General features: G+C 41.4%; 1 protein-coding gene across 2 annotated transcripts in view; it reads left to right on the top strand.

Moving 5' to 3' along the window:
* The window catches only part of CERS5 (ceramide synthase 5), a 35012-nt gene extending 13267 nt beyond the window's left edge, over nucleotides 1-21745 (top strand). Inside the window, exons 2-10 of one of the 2 annotated variants that reach the window (XM_029206175.1) lie at nucleotides 10873-10978; nucleotides 11588-11718; nucleotides 12420-12477; nucleotides 14345-14395; nucleotides 15086-15178; nucleotides 16815-16943; nucleotides 17045-17151; nucleotides 17957-18113; nucleotides 20863-21745. In XM_029206175.1, coding sequence (XP_029062008.1) covers nucleotides 10873-10978; nucleotides 11588-11718; nucleotides 12420-12477; nucleotides 14345-14395; nucleotides 15086-15178; nucleotides 16815-16943; nucleotides 17045-17151; nucleotides 17957-18113; nucleotides 20863-21039 — 1009 coding nt within the window. In that variant the 3' untranslated portion in view covers nucleotides 21040-21745. Of the gene's footprint in view, nucleotides 1-10872; nucleotides 10979-11587; nucleotides 11719-12419; nucleotides 12478-14344; nucleotides 14396-15085; nucleotides 15179-16814; nucleotides 16944-17044; nucleotides 17152-17956; nucleotides 18114-19190; nucleotides 20808-20862 lie in introns of those variants that run through there. The other variant, XM_029206176.1, reaches the window with a different exon arrangement.
* Nucleotides 21746-22285: the final 540 nt, after the last annotated feature.

Below are 22285 nucleotides of genomic sequence, written 5' to 3'. Positions count from 1 at the left end.
GGTTTTCTTTGCTGTGCAAAAGCTTTTAAGTTTCATTAGGTCCCATTTGTTTATTTTTGTTTTTATTTCCATTACTCTAGGAGGTGGGTCAGAAAGGACCTTGCTGTGATTTATGTCATAGAGTGTTCTGCCTATGTTTTCCTCTAAGAGTTTGATAGTATCTGACCTTACATTTAGGTCATTAATCCATTTTGAGTTTATTTTTGTATACGGTGTTAGGGAGTGTTCTAATTTCATTCTTTTACATGTAGCTGTCTAGTTTTCCCAGAACCACTTATTGAAGAGGCTGGCTTTTCTCCATTGTATTCTCTTGCCTCCTTTATCAAAGATAAGGTGACCATATGTGCATGGGTTCATCTCTGGGCTTTCTATCCTGTTCAGTTGATTCATATTTCTGTTTTTGTGCCAGTACCATACTGTCTTGATTACTGTAGCTTTGTAGTGTAGTCTGAAGTCTGGGAGCCTGATTCCCCCAGCTCTGTTTTTCTTTCTCAAGATTGCTTTGGCTATTCGGGGTCTTTTGTGTTTCCATACAAATTGTGAATTTTTTGTTCTAGTTCTCTGAAAAATGCCATTGGTATTTTGATAGGGATTGCACTGAATCTGTAGATTGCTTTGGGTAGCATAGGCATTTTCACAATGTTGATTCTTCCAATCCAAGAACATGGTATATCTCTCCACCTGTTTGTATCATCTTTAATTTCTTTCATCAGTGTCTTATAGTTTTCTGCATATGGGTCTTTTGTCTCCTAGGTAGGTTTATTCTCGGTATTTTATTCTTTTTGTTGCAGTGGTAAATGGGAGTGTTTCTTTAATTTGTCTTTCAGATTTTTCATCATTAGTGTATAGGAATGCCAGAGATTTCTGTGCATTAATTTTATATCCTGCTACTCTACCAAATTCATTGATTAGCTCTAGTAGTTTTCTGGTAGCATCTTTAGGATTCTCTATGTATAGTATCATGTCATCTGCAAACAGTGACAGTTTTACTTCTTTTCCAATTTGGATTCCTTTTATTTCCTTTTCTTCTCTGATTGCTGTGGCTAAAACTTCCAAAACTATGTTGAATAATAGTGGTGAGAGTGGGCAACCTTGTCTTGTTCCTGATCTTAGGGGAAATGGTTTCAGTTTCTCACCATTGAGAGCAGTGTTGGCTGTGGGTTTGTCAATATATGGCCTTTATTATGTTGAGGTAGGTTCCCTCTATGCCCACTTTCTGGAGAGTTTTTATCATAAGTGGGTGTTGAATTTTGTCAAAAGCTTTCTCTGCATCTATTGAGATGATCATATGGTTTTTATCCTTCAATTTGTTAATATGGTGTATCACATTGATTGATTTGCATATATTGAAGAATCCTTGGCATTCCTGGGATAAAGCCCACTTGATCATGGTGTATGATCCTTTTAATGTGCTGTTGGATTCTGTTTGCTAGTATTTTGTTGAGGATTTTTGCATCTATGTTCATCAGTGATATTGGCCTGTAGTAGTTTTCTTTTTTTGTGACATCTTTGTCTGGTTTTGGTGTCAGGGTGATGGTGGCCTCATAGAATGAGTTAGGGAGCGTTCCTCCCTCTGCTCTATTTTGGAAGAGTTTGAGAAGGATGGGTGTTAGCTCTTCTCTAAATGTTTGATAGAATTTACCTGTGAATCCATCTGGTCCTGGGCTTTCACTTGTTGGAAGATTTTTAATCACAGTCTCAATTTCAGTGCTTGTGATTGGTCTGTTTATATTTTCTGTTTCTTCCTGGTTCAGTCTTGGAAGGCTGTGCTTTTCTAAGAATTTGTCCATTTCTTCCAGGTTGTCCATTTTATTGGCATATATTTGCTTGTAGTAATCTCTCCTGATCCTTTGTATTTCTGCACTGTCAGTTGTTACTTCTTTTTCATTTCTAATTCTGTTGATTCGAGTGTTCTCCCTTTTTTACTTGATGAGTCTGGCTAATGGTTTATCAGTTTTGTTTATCTTCTCAAAGAACCAGCTTTTAGTTTTACTGATCTTTGCTATTGTTTCCTTCATTTCTTTTTCATTTATTTCTGATCTGATCTTTATGATTTCTTTCCTTCTGTTAACTTTGTGTTTTTTAGTTCTTCTTTCTCTAATTGATTTAGGTGTGAGGTTAGGTTGTTTATTTGAGGTTTTTCTTGTTTCTTGAGGTAGGATTGTATTGCTATAAACTTCCCTCTTAGATGTGCTTTTGCTGCATCCCATAGGTTTTGGATCGTTGTGCTTTCATTGTCATTTGTGTCTCGGTATTTTTAGATTTCCTCTTTGATTTCTTCAGTGATCTTCTGGTTATTTAGTAGCGTATTGTTTAGCCTCCGTGTGTTTGTATTTTTTTACAGTTTTTTTCCTGTAATTGTTATATAGTCTCATAGCACTGTGGTCCGAAAAGACACTTGATACGATTTCAATTTTCTTGAATTTACCAAGGCTTGATTTGTGACCCAGGGTATGGTCTATCCTGGAGAATGTTCCATCAGCACTTGAGAAGAAAGTGTATTCTGTTGTTTTTGGATGGAATGTCCTATAAATATCAATTAAGTCCATCTTACTTAATGTGTCATTTAAAGCTTGTGTTTCCGTATTTATTTTAATTTTGGATGATCTGTCCATTGGTGAAAGTGGGGTGTTAAAGTCCCCTACTATGGTTGTGTTACTGTCGATTTCCCCTTTTATGGCTGTTTGCATTTGCCTTATGCATTGAGGTGCTCCTAGGTTGGGTGCATAAATATTTACAATTGTTATATCTTCTCCTTGGATTGATCCCTTGATCATTATGTAGTGTCCTTCCTTGTCTCTTGTAACATTCTTTATTTTAAAGTCTATTTTGTATGATATGAGAATTGCTACTCCAGCTTTCTTTTGATTTCCATTTGCGTGGAATATCTTTTTCCATCCCCTCAACTTTCAGTCTGTATGTGTCCCTAGGTCTGAAGTGGGTCTCTTGTAGACACCATATATATGGGTCTTGTTTTTGTATCCATTCAGTCAGTCTGTGTCTTGGTTGGAGCATTTAATCCATTTACATTTAAGGTAATTATTGATATGTATGTTCCTATTACATTTTCTTAATTGTTTTGGGTTTGTTTTTGTAGGTCTTTTCCTCCTCTTGTGTTTCCTGCCTAGAGAAGTTTCTTTAGCATTTGTTGTAAAGCTGGTTTGGTGGTGCTGAATTCTCTTAACTTTTGCTTATCTGTAAAGGTTTAAATTTCTCCATCGAATCTGAATGAGATCCTTGCTGGGTAGAGTAATCCTGGTTGTAGGTTTTTCCCTTTCATCACTTTAAGTATGTCCTGCCACTCCATTCTGGCTTGCAGAGTTTGTGCTGAAAGATCAGCTGTTAACCTTATGGGGATTCCCTTGTATGTTATTTGTTGCTTTTCCCTTGCTGCTTTTAATATTTTTTCTTTGTATTTAATTTTTGATAGTTTGATTAATATGTTTCTCTGCATGTTTCTCTTTGGATTTAACCTGTATGGTATTCTCTGTGCTTCCTGGACTTGCTTGACTTATTTCCTTTCCATGTTAGGGAAGTTTTCGACTATAATCTCTTAAAATATTTTCTCTGATCCTTTCTTTTTCTCTTCTTCTTCTGGGACCCCTATAATTCGAATGTTGTTGTGTGTAGTGTTATCCCAGAGGTCTCTGAGACCGTCCTCAATTCTTTTCATTCTTTTTTTCTTTATTCTGCTCCGTGGCAGTTATTTCCACCATTTTATCTTCCAGCTCACTTATCCGTTCTTCTGTCTCAGTTATTCGGTTATTGATTCCTTCTAGAGTATTTTTAATTTCATTTATTGTGTTGTTCACCATTGTTTGTTAGCTCTTTAATTCTTCTAGATCCTTGTTGAATGTTTCTTATGTTTTCTCCATTCTGTTTCCCAGATTTTGGATCATCTTTACTATCATTACTCTGAATTCTTTTTCAGGTAGGTTGCCCATTTCATCTTCATTTATTTGGTCTTGTAGGTTTTTACCTTGCTTCTTCGTCTGTAACATTTTTTTTGTCGTTTCTTTTTTTTTGATGGTGGTGCTGTATTCCTGTCTTACTGGTTGTTTGGCCTGAGGCGTCCAGTACTGGAATTTGCAGGCAGTTGGGTAGAGATGGGTCTTGGTGCTGAGTTGAGGACCTCTGGGAGGCCTCACTCCATCTGATATTCCCTGGGGTCTGAGGTTCTCTGTTAGTCCAGCAGTTTGGACTTGGAGCTCCCACCACAGGAGCTCGGGCCCAACCTCCGGCCTGGGAACCAAGATCCCGCAAGCTTTGTGGCATGGTTAAAAAAAAAAAAAAGGAAGAAAGAAAGAAAGAAAAAAAGGAGCAGCACAATATGAAAGAGAAAAAACAAAATAGAATTAGAGAGATAAAAATTATATTAGGAAAAATAAAACTATAATTGAAACAACTGCAACAAGGTAAAATAAAACCACAACAGAAAAAAGAAAACAAAAAAGGTGGGTGGGGGGACAAGCCAAAAGGAGAGAACAATAACAAAGTATAAAGAATAAAATAAAATTAGAAAAATAGAAGATTTATTAGGAAAAATAAAAATATGAAAGAATCAACAGCAGTGAATCAACAATGTAAACCAGAATCCCAATCTAAAAGAGAAAAAAAGCCTTGGCCATGGGGGCGGAGTTTAGGCTGGGGTGGCACTTAGGCAGGGGCGGTGTTTATGGTGGGGTGGGGCCTAGGCGGGTGGGGGGTGATGTTTAAGCATGGGGCGTGGCCTCTGCTTAGGACCTGTGGGGAAGAGGAGAGGCAGCATGTCCAAAGTAGGGCCTCAGAAGTGAGGAGTTCCGTAGTTTGGAGGTAGGGCGCTGAGTGAGGGTGTGTGGGTGGGGTTTAGGCCCAGCTCGTTGGAGGGGGTCTCCAAGTGTAGAGTCGGGGCCCTGGGTGGGGGTGTAGGGGCGGGGCTTGGGCTCTGCACAGCAGGAGGGAGGCTCCGAGGGCAGAGGATTAGGCCCAGGAGCCGAGCAGGCTTCCTGGTGCCTAAGTGGACAGGGTGAGCAATGGCTCCGTTCCTTCGTGCCCCTCCCCCACCGTCTCCCCCAGGGTCTCCCCCATCGCCAGTGGACCCCTAACCGTGGGTGGGTCCCGCTGGGTGTAGGAACTCCTCCCCTCCCCCAGCTACCCCTTGGGGTGCTGGTCCTGGAGGTCTGGACTTTACTTTTGCTCCCCCTTCCCTCCCTCTCACTCCCTCAGGACCCGCTGGGCTGGAGGGAGCCTAGGTGGGCAGAGGATCAGGCCCGGTATCTCAGGAGGTGGGTAGGGGAAACCTAGCCACACTCCCTTTTGATCCTCTGCCCTCCCAATGGTCCCCCAATTTCCCCGTTTTCCCCTCCCCCAGCCACCCTTCAGGGGCGCCAGTCCCGTCCGGCCTCCACTTCTCCTCCCCCTTCACTCCCCCCACACACTACCGGGTCACTGGGGGTTCCTCCCGGCCCTTTAGGTGCCTGTGGTCCCCCTCTGGTGCCCGGTAGGTGCCCTAGTTGTGAAGAGACAGGAATTCCGCATCCTCCTGGTTTGCCATCTTGACTCCGCCCCCGAGTGTCCTTTTTACTTTCTCCTTCTCCTTCAACTCTTAGAAGTTACTTACATTTTTTGTTTGTTTGTTTGTTTGCGGTACTCGGGCCTCTCACTGTTGTGGCCACTCCGGTTGCGGAGGACGCGCAGGCTCACTGGCCATGGCTCACGGGCCTAGCCGCTCCGCGGCATGTGGGATCTTCCCAGACCGGGGCACGAACCCGTGTCCCCTGCATCGGCAGGCGGACTCTCAACCACTGCGCCACCAGGGAAACCCACTTACATTTTTTAATGTGATTGGTTTATTAAGAATTAAGTTGTAGGGAATTCCCTGGCAGTCCAGTGGTTACGATTCTGCGCTTTCAGTGACGAGGGATCGGATTCAGTCCCTGGTTGGGGAACTAAGATCCTGCAAGCCGAGTGGCGTGGCCAAAAAAAAAAATTCAATTGTAAAGGGAATGGACTTTCTGAATGTTTTCTATGGGATTCTGCATTTGCTTCTAAATATCTCAGCTATCTTCTCTCCATGTTTGTGTGTGTGTGTGTGTGTGTGTGTGTGTCTGTCTCTCTATGTGGAGGGTGGTGGAGGGAGTATTCAGGTTCAAAATATTTAGTTACTCAATACTCTTCACCTAATGATATACCATCTTCATCAGTCTGGATAAGACCTTTCTCTTTTTATTGTATTTTCCCCTTCTTCATCTTGTTTTCTATTTCAGTTTCTTTGATGGTTATTTTTCTTTTTTATATATCAATTTTGACATTTTTATGTTTTTCCAGAAATTGATCTAAGCCAGTGCTTCCCAACCCAATCATGTTGCTGCACACATAGAAAATAATATGTGTATGCACAGTGGGGTATATGAGGCCAAAGACTACAGACAAGGGTGTCTGGCTACCACCCACCCCATGGACCACCCTGAGAGCTAAGAGCAGTATCTCAACATAAGTATAGCCCATCTTTGTTACTTTCCATGACACACTAGTTGAGAAGCTCGGTCTAGACTTTTGAATATATTTGTGTATAGTTCACATCCGTCAATGATGTTACAGTGGGTCACATAGATAGAATTGTTGATATAGCTCTTGTCTCTGGTATGAAAAAGCAAAGCAGTGAGTAATTTCATCTTAATTAACCCAGGCTTAGGTCAGCTGCTGCCATGTATCTGGAGGACAGGAAAGGGGCAGAATGAAATGGTCTCTCTAGAGTAGGACAGATACAGTACAATCAGGTTGGGTCACTAGACTTACGTTCCTGGAGTGGCAAGTGGAAAGGAGTAGTTTATCGTTATAGACCACTAGATGCCTACTTATTCAGGTATGCAGGCAAAGGGTAGTCTGGTCTTACAAATTATTTTAAAACTTGGGCAATATTGATACTGGAGAGGACAGAAAATCACAAGATAAGTTTGACAATGTCGTCCAGCACAGCAGTTTTCAAACTATGATCTCAGGAATTTTTACACTATTAAAAGTTATCGAGGACCCCAGAGAGTTTTTGCTTATATGGATAATATCTATCAATATGTACTGTTTTAGAAATTAACATAGAAAAATGTTTAAATTGTATTTATTAATTCACTTATAAATAACAATACATTGATCGTATTGGTAATATAACTAACGTTTTATGAAAAATTACTTTTCCAAAACAAAAAAAGATGTGAGGATAGCATTATTTTACATTTTTGTGAGCCTCTTTAATATCTGGTAGCTGTAGTCTCATATCAGTTCTGCATTCGATCTGTTGCTATATGTCATGTAAGCTGTGGAAAATTCCACTGTACACTCATGAGAGAATGAGAGAGAAAAGAATTATTATGAAACTATAGAATTATGAGAATAATTTTGACCTTGCAGAGCTCCTGAAAAGGGTCTCAGAGGTCTCCAGGCATGCTTTGAGGAGAGCTGATTTAACAGAAAGGATGAATGCTAATGCTAGGCTCTTTGGAGTTTGGCCAACCTATTTTATAAGTTATACTAAATGTCAGGTGAATGATGTAGAATGAACATATGACCAGGTGTGAACTTTCTCAAAGTTCTGACTTGAATTTTTTTTTTTTTTGGTTGTGCTGCATGGCATGTGGGATCTTAGTTCCCCAACCAGGGATCCAACCTGCGCCCCCTGCAGTGGAAGCATGGAGTCTTAACCACTGGGCTGCCAGGGAAGTCCCCTGATATGAATTTTTTTATCACAGAAAAAATTCTTTAGACTTCCCTGGTTGTCAAGTGGGTAGGAACCTGCACTCCCAATGCAGGGGGCCTGGGTTCGATCCCGGTCAGTGAACTAGATCCCACAGGCATGCGGCAACTACGAGTTCGCATGCCGCAACTAAGAAGCCCGTGTGCTGCAACTAAACATGCCACAATGGAGATCCTTCGTGCTGCAGCTAAGACCTGGTGCAGCCAAATAAATGATTAAATAAATAAATACTTTAAAAAAATTCTTTTCCAATCGTAAGTCCTTATATTTGGTTTTGTGCTTCATGCTATAGCACAAAATCAGTGCCCAATAAATATTTGTCAAATAAACAAATTTTCTTAGAGTCTTACAGCTGTCACTGACTTGATGCCAGTAGCTTTATGTCTTTCATTGAACTCTGAACTAATGAGGGCAGGATGTGAGCTTATGACAACTCTAGGATATTAAGTCTGCTTCAAGGTCTAGATAATAAAGCAATCTTGGCTTCACGTAAGTGATCAGGGTACAAACCCATCCCTGTTGTGTGAAAGAGGGTTTCTTGCTCTTCTCACTTTGCTGGAGGTACCGTCAGGGAGTACCCACACTGAACTATCTGTTCCTAGTGAAAATAATAATAGCTGCCTTTTAATGCATGTTTACAAAGTGTCAGGTACTGGGTTAGGCATGCATTATGTCATCTCATCTTTAAAATAAACCTGTGAAGCAGATACTATTATCCTCATTCTGTAGGTGAGTAGCTTTCACAAAGTCTCTTAGCTGGTAAAATCTGTCTAACCCCAGGGCCTTTAATCACCTGACTGCATTGAGGAAGAGGCCTGGATCAGGGAGTAAGAGTAGGAATTGGAAAGGCAGTTTTTTGTTCTTGGATCTACCTCTTCACTCAATTAATGTAGGTGGGAGGAGACAGGGAGAGAGGATTCAGTGCTTTTATCTCTGATACAGGCATTAACTCAACAGCAAAGAATGGCTACCTTTTTTTTTTCTTTTTTTTCTGGCTGTGCACGGCATGTGGGATCGTAGTTCCCGGACCAGGGGTCGAACCTGCGCCCGCTGCAGTGGAAGCACGGAGTCCTAACCACTGGACTACCAGGGAAGTCTCAAGAATGGCTGCCTTAATTACTCTTCTGGATGCTGATCAATGCTGGGTCCAAACTGAGCTCCAACAGAACAAGGGTGGAATTCACTAGACCTGTTCCTTGTCAATTGCTGAGCAACTACTGAGTACAGAACCTTGATAAACACAAAAACAGTATTCTCTGTGTTCACACGGAGTTTAAACATGAATGGGGCTTTAAAATATTTGTACACAGAATTATATACCAGGAAGTATAAAGTATCTGTTAGCACTGGCATTTGAATAAAACTTTTATACCACCGGTGCAAAAGAGAGAAAAGAATGGGTTGCGGATGTGGCTTACTTTATCTGAATCAATGTTTCCCCATGGCTCAGGAACTTTGGTGATAAAGGTAAAAGAAGTTTTCATAGAGGAAGACAATAAACAAAGTTTCTTGTTTTCAGTCCCTCCCTTAGAGATAAATTCTGGATTTGAATGCAGATCAAGAAAATAGGTCAAGAGCATTCCATCTTACACCTCCCAGTTATAATTTCATCATGAGACTCCCTAAGATGCTAAGAGAGCTAAAACTGGTTTTGACTTATTCTGAAAGTGACTACATAAAGCTTTTCCTAGAGCTGAGGCTCATAAAAATCTATGGTTGTGTAGAACAGAGAGATCTTTCTTGCAGAACCAAGGAATAATTCCTCAATTTTCAAAGATGTAAAAGTTACAAGTTAGTTATAATCAATGATATCACTATGGAATCTTAGAAAGAGAAAAAAATCTTTTATTTTTTAAGTTTATTTATTTAATTTTTTTTTTTTTGGCTGCGTTGGGTCTTTGTTGCTGCGTGCGGGCTTTCTCTAGTTGTGGCGAGCGGGGACTATTCTTTATTGCGGTGTGCAGGCTTCTCATTGTGGTGGCTTCTCTTGTTGCGGAGCATGGGCTCTAGGCGCGTGGGCTTCAGTAGTTGTGGCGCGTGGGCTCAGTAGTTGTGGCTCACGGGCTTTAGAGCTCAGGCTCAGTAGTTGCGGCGCATGGGCTTAGTTGCTCCGCAGCATGTGGGATCTCCCCAGACCAGGGATCAAACCTGTGTCCCCTGCGTTGGCAGGCGGATTCTTAACCACTGCGGCGCCAGGGAAGCCCAAGAAAAAAATCTTATACATCATCTCATATAACCCCTTCTTTTAGATGACAAAACCAAAACCCAAGAATTAGGTGACTTGACCAAGTTTATGTGACTTATTAGTGGTAGATCTGGGACTAGAATTGAGTACTAATAGGTAATTTCCTTCTTACCACTCTTCGTAGTTTCCCATTTTCTTTCTTCAGAACTTCTGAAAGTTCAAAGTATTTCCGTATAGTCTTTTGATTAGGCAGGAAGGTGACCATGACCCGGGATATTTGTGTTTAGGAAGAGCTCAGTCTCAGTTCTACCTTGCCCTCCAATTAAGATCTTCTTGATCATCTGATATAAGGAAAATTACCATTTATTAAGCACTTTCCTTGTGTCACGGTCTTCATATATGTAATATCATTGTACCTGCAAGATTCATGTAAAGTAGACCCGCTTCTAACATTTTAATGGGAATATGAATCCCCTGGGAATCTTGTTAGTGCAGATTCTGATTTTGCCGGTCTGAGATGGGGTTCAAGATTCTGTATCTCTAAAAAGCTTCTAGGAAAAACCAGTAATGCTGTTTATCTGTTGGCCTTGTGTTGAGTAGCAAGAATCTTAATCTTATAGATGAAAAAACTGAGCTTTAGCAAGATTAAATAAATTGCCCAAGTTCATACAGGCAGTAAATGGTAGACTAGTGATTTGATCTAGGTCTCTCTGACTCTAAAGCTCAAGATGTGATAAGGGAAGCCAGGGAAAAATGGAAAGAGAGCTTATGTTCCAATATTTCTTAAACAGGTCACTTCTCAAGTGAGTCAATGGCAGAATCCAGGACTAAATCAAAAAGTCCTGGCTCCGAGCCAAGTGTTTCCCCTTTTTCCTCTTATCAGTCCCCTAATCAGGATCTTTGCTTCATGCTTAGCAAACCATTTTTAGAATTGGCTTTTGGGTTTTCTCCATTACAGGTTTATTGCCAAACCCTGTGCACTCCATGTTGGCATCCAGGACAGTGGTCCTTATCAGGCCCAACCTAATGCCATCCTTGAAAAGGTGTTCATATCTGTTACCAAGGTAAGTGGGCAAAGAAACAGAGGAAGATTCGTGTGGGGGTTTATCCCATAGGGCAGGGGAGGATAAAAGAGCAAGTATTTCCAAGGGTAGGGATAGGATGGGATGATCTTTCACATTTGGGAAGTCCATAGAGCTATTAGGAAAACTTTATCCACTCAAGGAAATACCTTTGGGCCAGGATCCCTTAAATAAGTCAAGTTTACGTACATTTGAGTTTTAGGCCTAGTAGCCACCACCACCCCTCCTTCTCCCCCAGACACATCATATTTTGATTTTGTTTTTCCCTGCTCCAGCTCTTGTCATTACCTAGTTGCATAATCAAATGGAAATGGTACTGATAGCCTTTGCGGTTGGGTTTTAATATCTCTTTTTACTTAGCTTGGGCTGGAGGGAGAAGACCAAACAAGGATGTGTATAGATGAATGGTAAAAGTCCTTGATGTGTAAAATAGTACTTCATACTAAAAATGACTTTGGGGATGAAACCTGGAAAGAAAAACATTACTTAAGTCACTATAGTTATTGCCGCTTTGCCACTCAACTAGTCAAAGGGATTTAATGAGAAGTTTGAAGAGAAAGGGATGTTCTGACTCTGGTCATACATCTGCAGTATCCTGATGAGAAAAGGCTGGAGGGCCTGTCAAAGCAACTGGACTGGGATGTCCGAAAAATCCAATGCTGGTTTCGTCATCGGAGGAATCAGGACAAGCCCCCAACGCTCACTAAATTCTGTGAAAGCATGTAGGTGTGCAGAAGGAGGTGGGGAGTGAGGAGAAGGGTGGAGTATGACTGGACTAAGGTTTTCTTTTTGGAAATCACTTCTCTTGTTAGGATAACAGTCAATAGATGTGGAGGGCTAACTCTATTATAGGCTGGGAAGAAGAGAACTGGAAGCCTGATCACCCTTAGTTTCTTGGACGTGCTTGCCCCTAAGCTAGATGTAGTTCCATTTTGTTCCCCTTTCCCAAATAAATTGGGAATGAATTCCTATACTGGCACTTACATAGGTAGATATGCATACCCTTGTATACCTGGGTAGAGATAGTACCAGCTTGCTCTAAATTGACATTTTAGTGGGAAGCATCCCTTTTCTGGACATACTATAATCCATTTCACTGGGTTTTTGCTGATTATCCTCTGGACACCGAGTGCTGTATTTCGCATTGTCATGCAAAAAAAAATAATAGGCACTATCATCAGGGAGTCTAATATGGAAGAAAAGTTTACTAAAGACAGTATACACTTGTGGAAATCTATTTTAAACAGAGGCTGGAAGATTTTTATCTCTTTGGCTTTTTCGGTAACAGTATTTGTCCCTATTATGGGAACTTAATTTCTTACCAGTAACTGTCTTATCCCCAAATCTGCTCTCTTGACTTCTTTACTTCACAGACTTTCTTTTGAGTGAATATTTTTCTAACTTCTACTTCTTGCCCATCCAGGTGGAGATTCACTTTTTATTTATGTATATTCTGCTATGGAGTTAGATTTCTCTGGTCGGTGAGTCTGAACTTTCTCTGGTTCTCTGTTGGGTTCTAATCATACCTACATCCCTGGAGATAAGAGTTAAATACCTTTAGATTTTGTCCCTTACTCCCTTTTTTTTTTCCTTGTGATTTTTTTTTTCTTGTGATAAGCTAAATAGATTGTCTTCTGTCTGGGGCCTGACATCAGTAACCTCATGACTCTACTGTTTCTCCCATAAATAATGCTAATAATAAAAAATTAATTAAATCAGCATAGTACGTGATGATTTACAAAGCACTTGACAAAAGTCCTGTTCTTTCAAGGAGGAGACATTACAGAAATCAAGTCAGTAACTCATTATAGTGGGTAAAACAGGTATTATTCCTGCTTTTCAGTTAATTGTCAGAGTCAAAGAAGAATTTCAGGCTTTTTGATTCATGAGTCCTTTATTTTTTCCACTGTACCACACTGTTTTCCTCTAAATGCAATAATTGAGGCTTCAAAATACATGAAACATAAAGAGGCAGAAAGAAGGGAAAAGGAAGAGAATAGACAAATATACAGTCATATTTGGAGATTTTAATACTCTTCGTAATTGACTAAATCACTAGACAAAAATCACTGAAGATGTAGAAGATTTAAACAACACAGTCAACCAATTTGGCCTAATTGACATTTATAGGACACTACACCAACAGCTGAAGAACATGTATTATTTTCAAGTGCACATGGAACGCCAACTAAGATAACCATATGTTAGGCCATAAAATTAGTCTCAGCAAATTTTAAAATATTGAAATCTTACAAAATATGTTCTCTGACCATAATGGAATTAAAATAGAAATCAAATTAATAATAAAAAGATATCTAGAGAAATATTTGGAAGTTAAACAACTCTTCTAAATAACCCGAAGATCAAATAAGAAATCATAGGGAAATTAGAAAATATTTTGAATTGAATGATGCTGAAAATACAACATACCAAAATGTGTGGCGTGCAGCTAAAGCATACTTAAGAGGAAATTTATAACTTTAAATGTTTATATTAGAAAAGAAGAAAGCTTTAAAGTCAATGATCTAAGTTTTCACTTTAAGATCCAGAAAAAGAAGAGCAAAGTAAACCCAAAGTAAGTTAAAGGAAAGGAAAAAGCAAAAGCAAAAATCGATGAAATAGGCATTAGACAAATAATGGAGAAAATTAATAAAGCCAAAAGTTGGTTCTTTGAAAGGTTTAATTAAAATTGATAAACCCTTAGAAAAAAACAAGAAAACAAATTATCAGTATCAGGGAGAAAAAGAGGCTATCACGGGGATTTCCCTGTTTGTCCAATGTTAAGACTCCGCCTTCCAATGCAGGGAGTGCAGGTTCGATCCTGGTTGGGGAACTAAGGTCCCACATGCTGTGGGGTGTGGCCAAAACTTAAAAAAAAGCTATCACTACATATCCTGTAGACATTGAAAGAATAATAGGACAAGATTGTGAACAATTTAACAGTAATAAATTCAACAACTTAGATGAAATGGACTTAATTGAAACTCCATTAGAGATTATTACTTTTGACTTGTGAATCTTTGGCATGGAGATCTCGCTCTCAGTTATTAAATGAAATCATTGTCTTCCTGCCTCCCAGTTTCCTATATATTCCAGGTTGTGATGTTTCCAGAAACTATCCTAGAGCTCTCATTGCTCTTACATACCTCAAAGCATGGTTTCTCTCTTTGTAATAACACTTTCTTGTTCTAGAAGAAAAGTCTAGCCATTTAGTTACCCTAAATTCTGTCAAGAGGGATTCCTTTTTCTTTCCCAACTCTTTTGCCCCAAGCATAGAGAGAAAGGGATTATATAGATGAGCCAGGGGAGAATTCTAAGGGCTGACTTAGATTATCTGTTTTCTCTTAGTCGCCTTGGTTCTGGGACACCCGACAATGCTGGCACAGTTACCCTTATCAGGTAGGATCTGAGCCCTTTCAAGACAGGGGTCTTATGTGTGTGTGTAAGATGGGGTTGGGGAGAGTACATTGCCAGTCCCAAGGGAAGATGGCACATTTCCTTGGGATTCTTGAGGGATTAGGGACTGAGTCTCTTTGAGTCATATATTCAGGTATCTATTTTTGGGGTCCCCATAAGCAGTGAAATCCAGTGATCTGTTTGTTCCAGGTTCCTATATTCACCCTAATTGGGCTGGAAAGAAAAACAGCTTCCTGGCACTTAATGAGGTGCTTTCTGGTTCATGTGTCCCTTTTGAATCCCTCAAGATTTTCTACTATGGTTCTAGTCCATAGTAGAAAAATGTCAGGGGGCTGCTAACAGAGTAGAAGAAAGAAAGGCCTCAGTGTATTTAATCCCCTGAAAAGCACTAATTGCCCAGAATTCTAGACACACTGATTTGGTTGTGCTATAGTATGTGTTAACCTTATCTGATCTCTGAAAGATGAGAGCTGAAGATGTGTATGTGGAAGGGAAGAGGTTTAAGCCTCCGCACCAATCCAAAGTCTGTTAGCTATTGCAGATCTTGGAAGATGATGGAGAGGAAGGTTATTTAATAATTTGGGGTATGGCTCCTCTGAGAGGGAGAAATTTGGGGAGGTGGAATGAGTCTTGGACTAGCTGGTATTTTAACTACTACTTTCTCTCTTCCAGCCTCTCACAAATGGGCTTTATTACTATTATATCATGGAATTGGCTTTCTATTGGTCTCTTATGTTTTCTCAGTTTACAGACATTAAAAGAAAGGTAAGGACATTGGCTCCCTCAACTCCCTGACTTATTGCATCCTCCTTTCCAGCAGCTATCATTATTGTCATTGTGATAGATTCTCTGCCCTGATTGGGACCACAAAAGAGGGAGAAAGCAGGTTTAATGGGACTTTCAGCTCTTTGTAATGTTCTCAGAAGTGAGACCTGACTAACGATGAAGTATATTTGAGGCATTCAGGGCAGCCCAGGATGAAAACAGTTAACCGCCTAAGAAGCATAGCCTTTTCCTCATTTTCTCCAAGGCTCTTACATATACAAAGCTCAGGAAACTTAGTCTGAGCTTAGTTCCTAAGCTCAGAACGTAGGGATAGTAAGCCCTGATCCAGGAAAAGCCTTGATTCCAGAAAAGCTAGATCTGGCTTTTGTTTGGCATTAGGGACCCTTGTTCCCTCTCTGTTCTCCCTTCTTGGTGACCCCACTTACTTAAAGAATGTCAGTTGGAAGGGGTTTAGGATGATTTAGTTTACCCTTTTCTTACTGTTTAGAAAACGAAGATTCAGAGAAGTGAGTTGACTTGCCCACAGAGTGGCAAAGTTGGAAATGACTGAAGTTTTTTATAAGCAGACAGAAAGGGCAGAATCTTCACCTTTTATTGGTGTCCACCTGACATAATGCAGTTCCAGCAGCTCTAACCCTAATCTGTCACTAACTTGTGGTTATCTTTGGTAAGGAAAATCAGGGTTAGCCTTTGTGGGAATGGATTGAAATTGATCTGGGTTATTAGTTGTTGTGTAACCTAGAAGCTTGATACACAATTCAGATGCCTTTCACCCTCCTATGATTAGTAGACACAGGTCTCCTTACTAAAATTTTATTTTAATACATGACGCATATAAAAAGGTTTGTAATACATATGTTGGTTTTAAAACATTCTAGAACGTGTATTTGTAAACTCATCCCCAACTCAAGAGCTAAAATATACCATTGTATCTGTCTCTGTGGAGAGCACAGACTTTATATCCTTGCTTCTCTGATGCAGATTTACCTGCCCTCTCCCACCCTCTCTCCCTCACTGGGCTGGGAAGTATTTATTAGATATGTCTGATAACTCAGGTATTTAGAGATTTCTCCAGGGCTAACCTTGGCATTTGAACCCAAGAGGAAGTTTGAGCTTTAAATCTGAAAGCAGGGAGTGCTTGTAGTAAGATGGATTGTTTAGCATGTCTCTGAAATGTTTTGGAATAGTTTAGCTTTGCCCCCTTCACAAACCTCCCCTTTCTGTTAGGTCCCTTTGGTTGAAATTTCCTTCATCAAAGCAGAAGAGTCTTAGACTTTCAAGGATATCTGAAATATCTAAGGCTTGTATGCCTGACTACCACCTGGGAAATTATTTCCAAGTGTCAGCTCAGCATCCAAGCTCTACATGTTCTGCAACTACCAAAGAAAATTGTTCTTTACTGTGTTTTGAGCTATATTAACGTAGATTATGGGTCAGTCATTGACGTAGAGAGTTTTGGGTCAAATGTTAGGCAGCTCCCTGAGGGAGAATTTAAACAAAATGGAACTTCTAAGGGGTGGGATAAGACCCTCTGAGAACAATGCAGGACATTGAGTTGGCCGGCAGCTCTATGGCCTTGCCTTTACCTGCCTGTTTTATTTCCATTCCTTCCTAGGACTTTCTGATCATGTTTGTGCATCACTTGGCCACCATTGGGCTCATTACCTTCTCCTACATCAACAACATGGTTCGAGTGGGAACTCTGGTCATGTGTCTACATGATGCCTCAGACTTCTTGCTGGAGGTAAGACCCCAACCCCCCTTTCCTCACTATTCCTCTTTCTTTACTTTTCCTCCTGAGAACTGGCTTTCTCCCCAGCTCAATTCTTATCTTCCTTTCTCCAGGCAGCCAAGCTGGCCAATTATGCCAAGTATCAGCGTCTCTGTGACACCCTTTTTGTGATCTTCAGTGCTATTTTTGTGGCGACTCGTCTAGGAATCTATCCATTCTGGTAAGTGGTAGGGCTGTGGAGCTATGGTAGATACGTAGCCATAAACTGGTGATACCTTTCACCAGTTGAGGGAACAGACCACCAAGGTTCCCTAACCCTAAATATTGCTCTGCTTCTTCCTTGACCTAACCTGACCCTTTATGGACTCTCAAAGGACCTCATTTCCCTTGCACAATATTTCTAGTGAGGTGTGATCTAGACTGAGAGCATCCAACTCACTTAGCTGTGGCTCGCCTGACTCATCTCTGAGGAGCAGTCTTCATTTTATGCCTAAGTAATTCCTTTGCCTTCTTTTGTACTGATTACAAAATTCTCAGGCTCTTGCTTGTTTTCCTGCTCTATACCCTGTCTCCCACCCTGACCAACACACACATACACCACTCTCACTTCTACACTCACTACTTTATGATACAAAGTCATTGACTCTGTGGGTTGGAGATTCTCCTTAGTCTGAGGGAGTCAGCTGCCAGCTGTCCTATATGTGCCTGAGGATCCGAGTAATTCCTAGGATTATGATTAAAATTGGTGTCCCAAACTTGTGAAACTCTGTATATTTGAAGTGATTAATAATATGACTTACTCTATCAGTTGCTAAGATTTCTATATCTTTCCTTATCCCTAAAGATAGAAAACTCCATGGGCCCCTTTCTTTATTCTTTTCTCACTGTGGATGAATATCTCTGGAACTTCAACTGATAGAAGGTATGGGGAGAAAACACAAGGTTCTGCTTTCCAGGGAATTCAGCTTCATCCCTATCTGTCTGGCTTTGACTCTGGAATCTGACCATTGGCCTCCCTCTTACAGGATTCTGAACACGACCCTCTTTGAGAGTTGGGAGATGATCGGGCCCTATCCCTCCTGGTGGCTCTTCAATGGCCTTCTCCTGATCCTACAGGTTCTGCATGTCATCTGGTCCTACCTAATTGCACGAATTGCTTTCAAAGCCTTGATCCGAGGAAAGGTGAGGATGAAAGATGGCTTCTTTCTTTGGGGCTGGGTGGGAAAATAGGTATTACCCAGCAAAGAGCCTAGGGCTCCAAAGTTTCCATCTTTTCTTTAAGTATGAGTGTTTAGCCATCTAAGACATGACTTAGATGTCAGAGGAAGGATCTGCCTTCTTCCTGTCCCTTAGGAATGACCATTGTAAAATAATAAACAGGATTAGGTTTGGAGATGACCTCAACCATTTCCTACCCCTTACCTACCTACTTTGTGGATTTCATATTTTTGTTTTTAGCATGGGAACCTTTTTTCAAAGGAAATCATATGCAGAGCTCCAAGATATAAACTGTATAAAAGCAGAGATGTTAGATTGCCTAGGAGTAGTTTGGTAAGTCGCAAGCCATCCCAAGATGGCCACACTGTGATGTTCAAGATATGGTTTATGTAAGGGACTAAGTACCGATCTCACCTTACTGTTGTATGAGGCAGGGGTCTTAAGTGAGATAGGTCTTTAGGGTTTCAAATACCCATCTTATGCCAAGAGCCCAAAAGCACAAAGAAAGATCATTCAGTGATAAAACTCATAACTGAATTTTGCAAATTCTGAAGCAGTCAGACTGTTAGCCTGCGGGCTGGGGATTCAGCCTTCGGTAATACACAATCCCAAGGGGAGGGGCTCTGGTAGAGGATACACTGACTCTAGGACAAAGGGATGGAATGTTTCCCAGGAATATATGATCCCTTGTGTCGCTATTCTTTTTTGTTTTGTTTTGTTTTTGTTTTTCTTTTTTTGCGGTACGCGGGCCTCTCACTGTTGTGGCCTCTCCCGTTGCGGAGCACAGGCTCCAGACGCGCAGGCTCAGCGGCCATGGCTCACGGGCCCAGCTGCTCCGCGGCATGTGGGATCTTCCTGGACCGGGGCACGAACCCGTGTCCCCTGCATCAGCAGGCGGACTCTCAACCACTGCGCCACCAGGGAAGCCCTTGTGTCGCTATTCTTTATGGCTGCGATTGGTTTCAGAACTTGCTCAGTGTGCCTGTGCATCTTGCTGTAGCTACTGGACATCTCTCTTCTCCCCTGCTCTTTCCTGACCAGGTGACCTATCCAGGAAGGATTAGACCCAGACTCTGTACTCTCCACTCTTTTCTCACCTCCTTCCTTTTTTCTATGCCTGGTGGGAGCTGGACAGTTTCATCTCTTGCATGTAAGTGTATCTGTGCTTCTGGTGTTCAGTGAAGCATGTCTGTCTGAATGTGTTTCTCTTCCTTCCTGCTTTCCATTCTGTTTCCCTGGGTTGTATCAGAGCATGTATCTCTCCTGACTCCAGCCACGGTGCCAGTCCGGTGAATGGTCACATGGGAGGCAGCTACTGGCTGAAGAGTAAGGTGGTTGGTATGGGGACTTCAGCGTAGATGGACTTGTAGGGCTGCTGGCAGCCTACTCCTCTGGGCCTCCCCGCATCTGCACTTCTGTGACTAGGGGGTGTGCAGGGCACTGAGGAGAATCAAAGAAGAAAATATTTTCACTTCTTTAAAAAACTCTGCCATTTTATATGGAGCTCAGGTTGGGCCATTGTTGAATGGAGCTCAAGTTGCCAGGTTCTTTTTCCTAAATTGAGGCAAGATTAGAGTCTACTCATTTTTTTTCCCCTTTCTGTTTTTCCTTTCCTTCCCACCCACCCACTGCCCCCCTCCTTTTTGAGCCTCCCTTTCCCTCAAATTTAGACACACTGCCCTCTGGTGGAAATTTCCTAAAGATCAGATAATCAGTTCATTATCTGGGTTCAGAGGTCGATAGCTATAATAAACCATAGAATCTTAGGGCCAACCAAAGCAATTACCCCACCCCTTGGCAATAGCAATTGTAGTTTTGTTTCCTTCTCACCCCCTTCTCTTAGTTACTTTAAAAAAACAAAAAAAACACATTTATTATCCTTCAGTTCGGGAGGGCAAAAGTCTGACATAGGTTTTCCTGGGTTTCTCTCCTTTACTTTTATGGTCCACGGTAGAGAATCTGAAATACTGTGCTTGGTATGCAGGATAGTTTAGATTGAAAAACACTACTCTAATCCAAATCCTTCATTTGAAAATATAGAACAAAAAGCTGAGGTTGAAAGGTAAAGATTCATAGAGAGTAGCATGATTGGGACTGGGATTTTTTACTCGCTGACTGCCAGTCTACTTTTCTTTTCACCATACTGTGTATCTTGGGGTTGCTCAAGAGAAGTAACTATCAACACCCTATGACCCTAGTCATAGGGTGTCAATAGTTGAGCCCAGGAAGAGCCCAGTTGTGGATCAGCTTTGGGGATAAAGCAAAACTCTGGATAACCAAAACTGCAGTGGCCACACCACCAGAAGATAGAAGCAATGATGATAGCCATATGTATTGTTTGTGTTGGCCTTTTCTTTTCTTGAGGTACAAGAGGAGAAAGGGTGTCTGTGGAGTTTCCTTCAAACCTAAACCACAACTGGGTGAATGATTTCAGCTCTTTTAGGCTGGTCCTGAAAGATAAACTCCTCTACCAAGATGGCTACTTATTCCATTGAGAACGGAATTAGAGATGATGAGAGAGAAACCCAGAAAGCAGGCAAAGGATATTCACAACAGCCTCTGTGGTCCAGATAGTATTTTGAGTCAGGTGCCACCAGAAAGTAGGCCAGATTGGGAGCAATGCCCAAACATGGGCTCTGTGGGCTTTGTCTGTCTTATGATTCTAGAAAAGTTCTGTCCTTACCTTTTCTACCTTTGGCCTCATCCCACCCAGGTATCTAAGGATGATCGCAGTGATGTGGAAAGCAGCTCAGAAGAAGAAGATATGACCAGTAACACAAAAGGCCCCTGTGGCCGCAGCTCCAGCAATGGTGCCGGTCGGGTGAATGGTCACATGGGAGGCAGCTACTGGCTGAAGAGTAAGGTGGTTGGTATGGGGACTTCAGCATAGATGGACTTGTAGGGCTGCTGGCAACCTACTCCTCTGGGCCTCCCCGCATCTGCACTCCTGTGACTAGGGCGTGTGCAGGGCACTGAGGAGAATCAAAGAAGCAAATATTTTCACTTTTTTTAAAAAACTCTGCCATTTTGTATTTAATAGCCTCCAGGTTCTTTCAGTAATGTTATTTGCTCTGTGTGTGTGCGCGTGTGTGTGCATATGTGTGCACATGTGCATATGCATTTGTGCATATGTGTGAGTTTCGTTGCCTAGGTTGGAGCACAAGCCTGGTCCCCTTTGAACCCACCTCAATCCCAGATTTGGCTGCATCTTGAATTATGCTGGCTCCAGAGAGTCCCCTCCCTTGTTGCCCATGGCTCTTGAAGCTCTGGCCATCTGAATGGAGCAGCTAAGTTCACTCCAGGTTTCTGCACTGTTCCTCCTTTGGAGATGGAATATTTCACACGACGTTATATAGAAACAGACAACCATGAATGGATGGCCAGGATTGCTGTGGCCCCTAGCTAGGTCCCCTTCCTGCCACCTGGTAGTGATGGACAGCTGCTGATAGATACCCTGCTCTTTATTCAGTGGTACGCAGGGAGTTGGGGGGTGGGAGGAGCAGGTGAGCTGAGGGCTGGAGGACAACAGCCACTGGGTGAGTTGTTAACGGTTTATACTATTGTTTACTCTTCTGTGATTAAAAGTGCTTCAACCCTCATCTGCTGTCTCAACCTCTTTAGTGACTCTGTCCCCAATCCCCTGAACCCATAATCTCATTAAGAACTTTTTCAGGTCTGATTCTAGAGGCCATTGGACACCAAGTTTTTTCTTTCTGTGCATGCTGGAAAGAGAGCGCCTGCATTTTAGGGCTTTATATTTTAAGAAAAAATAAACGTGTAATGACCATAAGAAAAAATACTGAGCAGATGAAAGCATGTATATTACTAAAGCAACAAAGGCTGTGGTTGAAGAGCTAAGACACCTTGAGTATTTCCTGTATTTCCCATTTTATTGAATACAGAGACTGCCAGTTAACATCTTAAGATTGCGATAAGTGAGTCTAAGCAGATGTTTTCTCTTTTAGTTCTGTTTTCTCTTTTAGCCTATGGAGAAACAGTCTTCCTAATCGAGATTTTTCTCTAGTTGAGGTCAAGGCAAAATTACTAATAGTAGTATTCATCTCTTAAAATAGTTTTCCATTTAGTGAATATTCAGATTACCAAAATATTTCCAGATGCTCTTGTGTACATTAAGA

The sequence above is a fragment of the Monodon monoceros genome, unplaced genomic scaffold (genome assembly GCF_005190385.1).
Source record: "Monodon monoceros isolate NGI ecotype Baffin Bay Population unplaced genomic scaffold, NGI_Narwhal_1 Super_Scaffold_6, whole genome shotgun sequence".
NCBI lineage: Eukaryota > Metazoa > Chordata > Mammalia > Artiodactyla > Monodontidae > Monodon > Monodon monoceros.
Note: the sequence above shows the minus strand (reverse complement) of the source record. Positions and strands in the feature narration are given on the sequence as shown.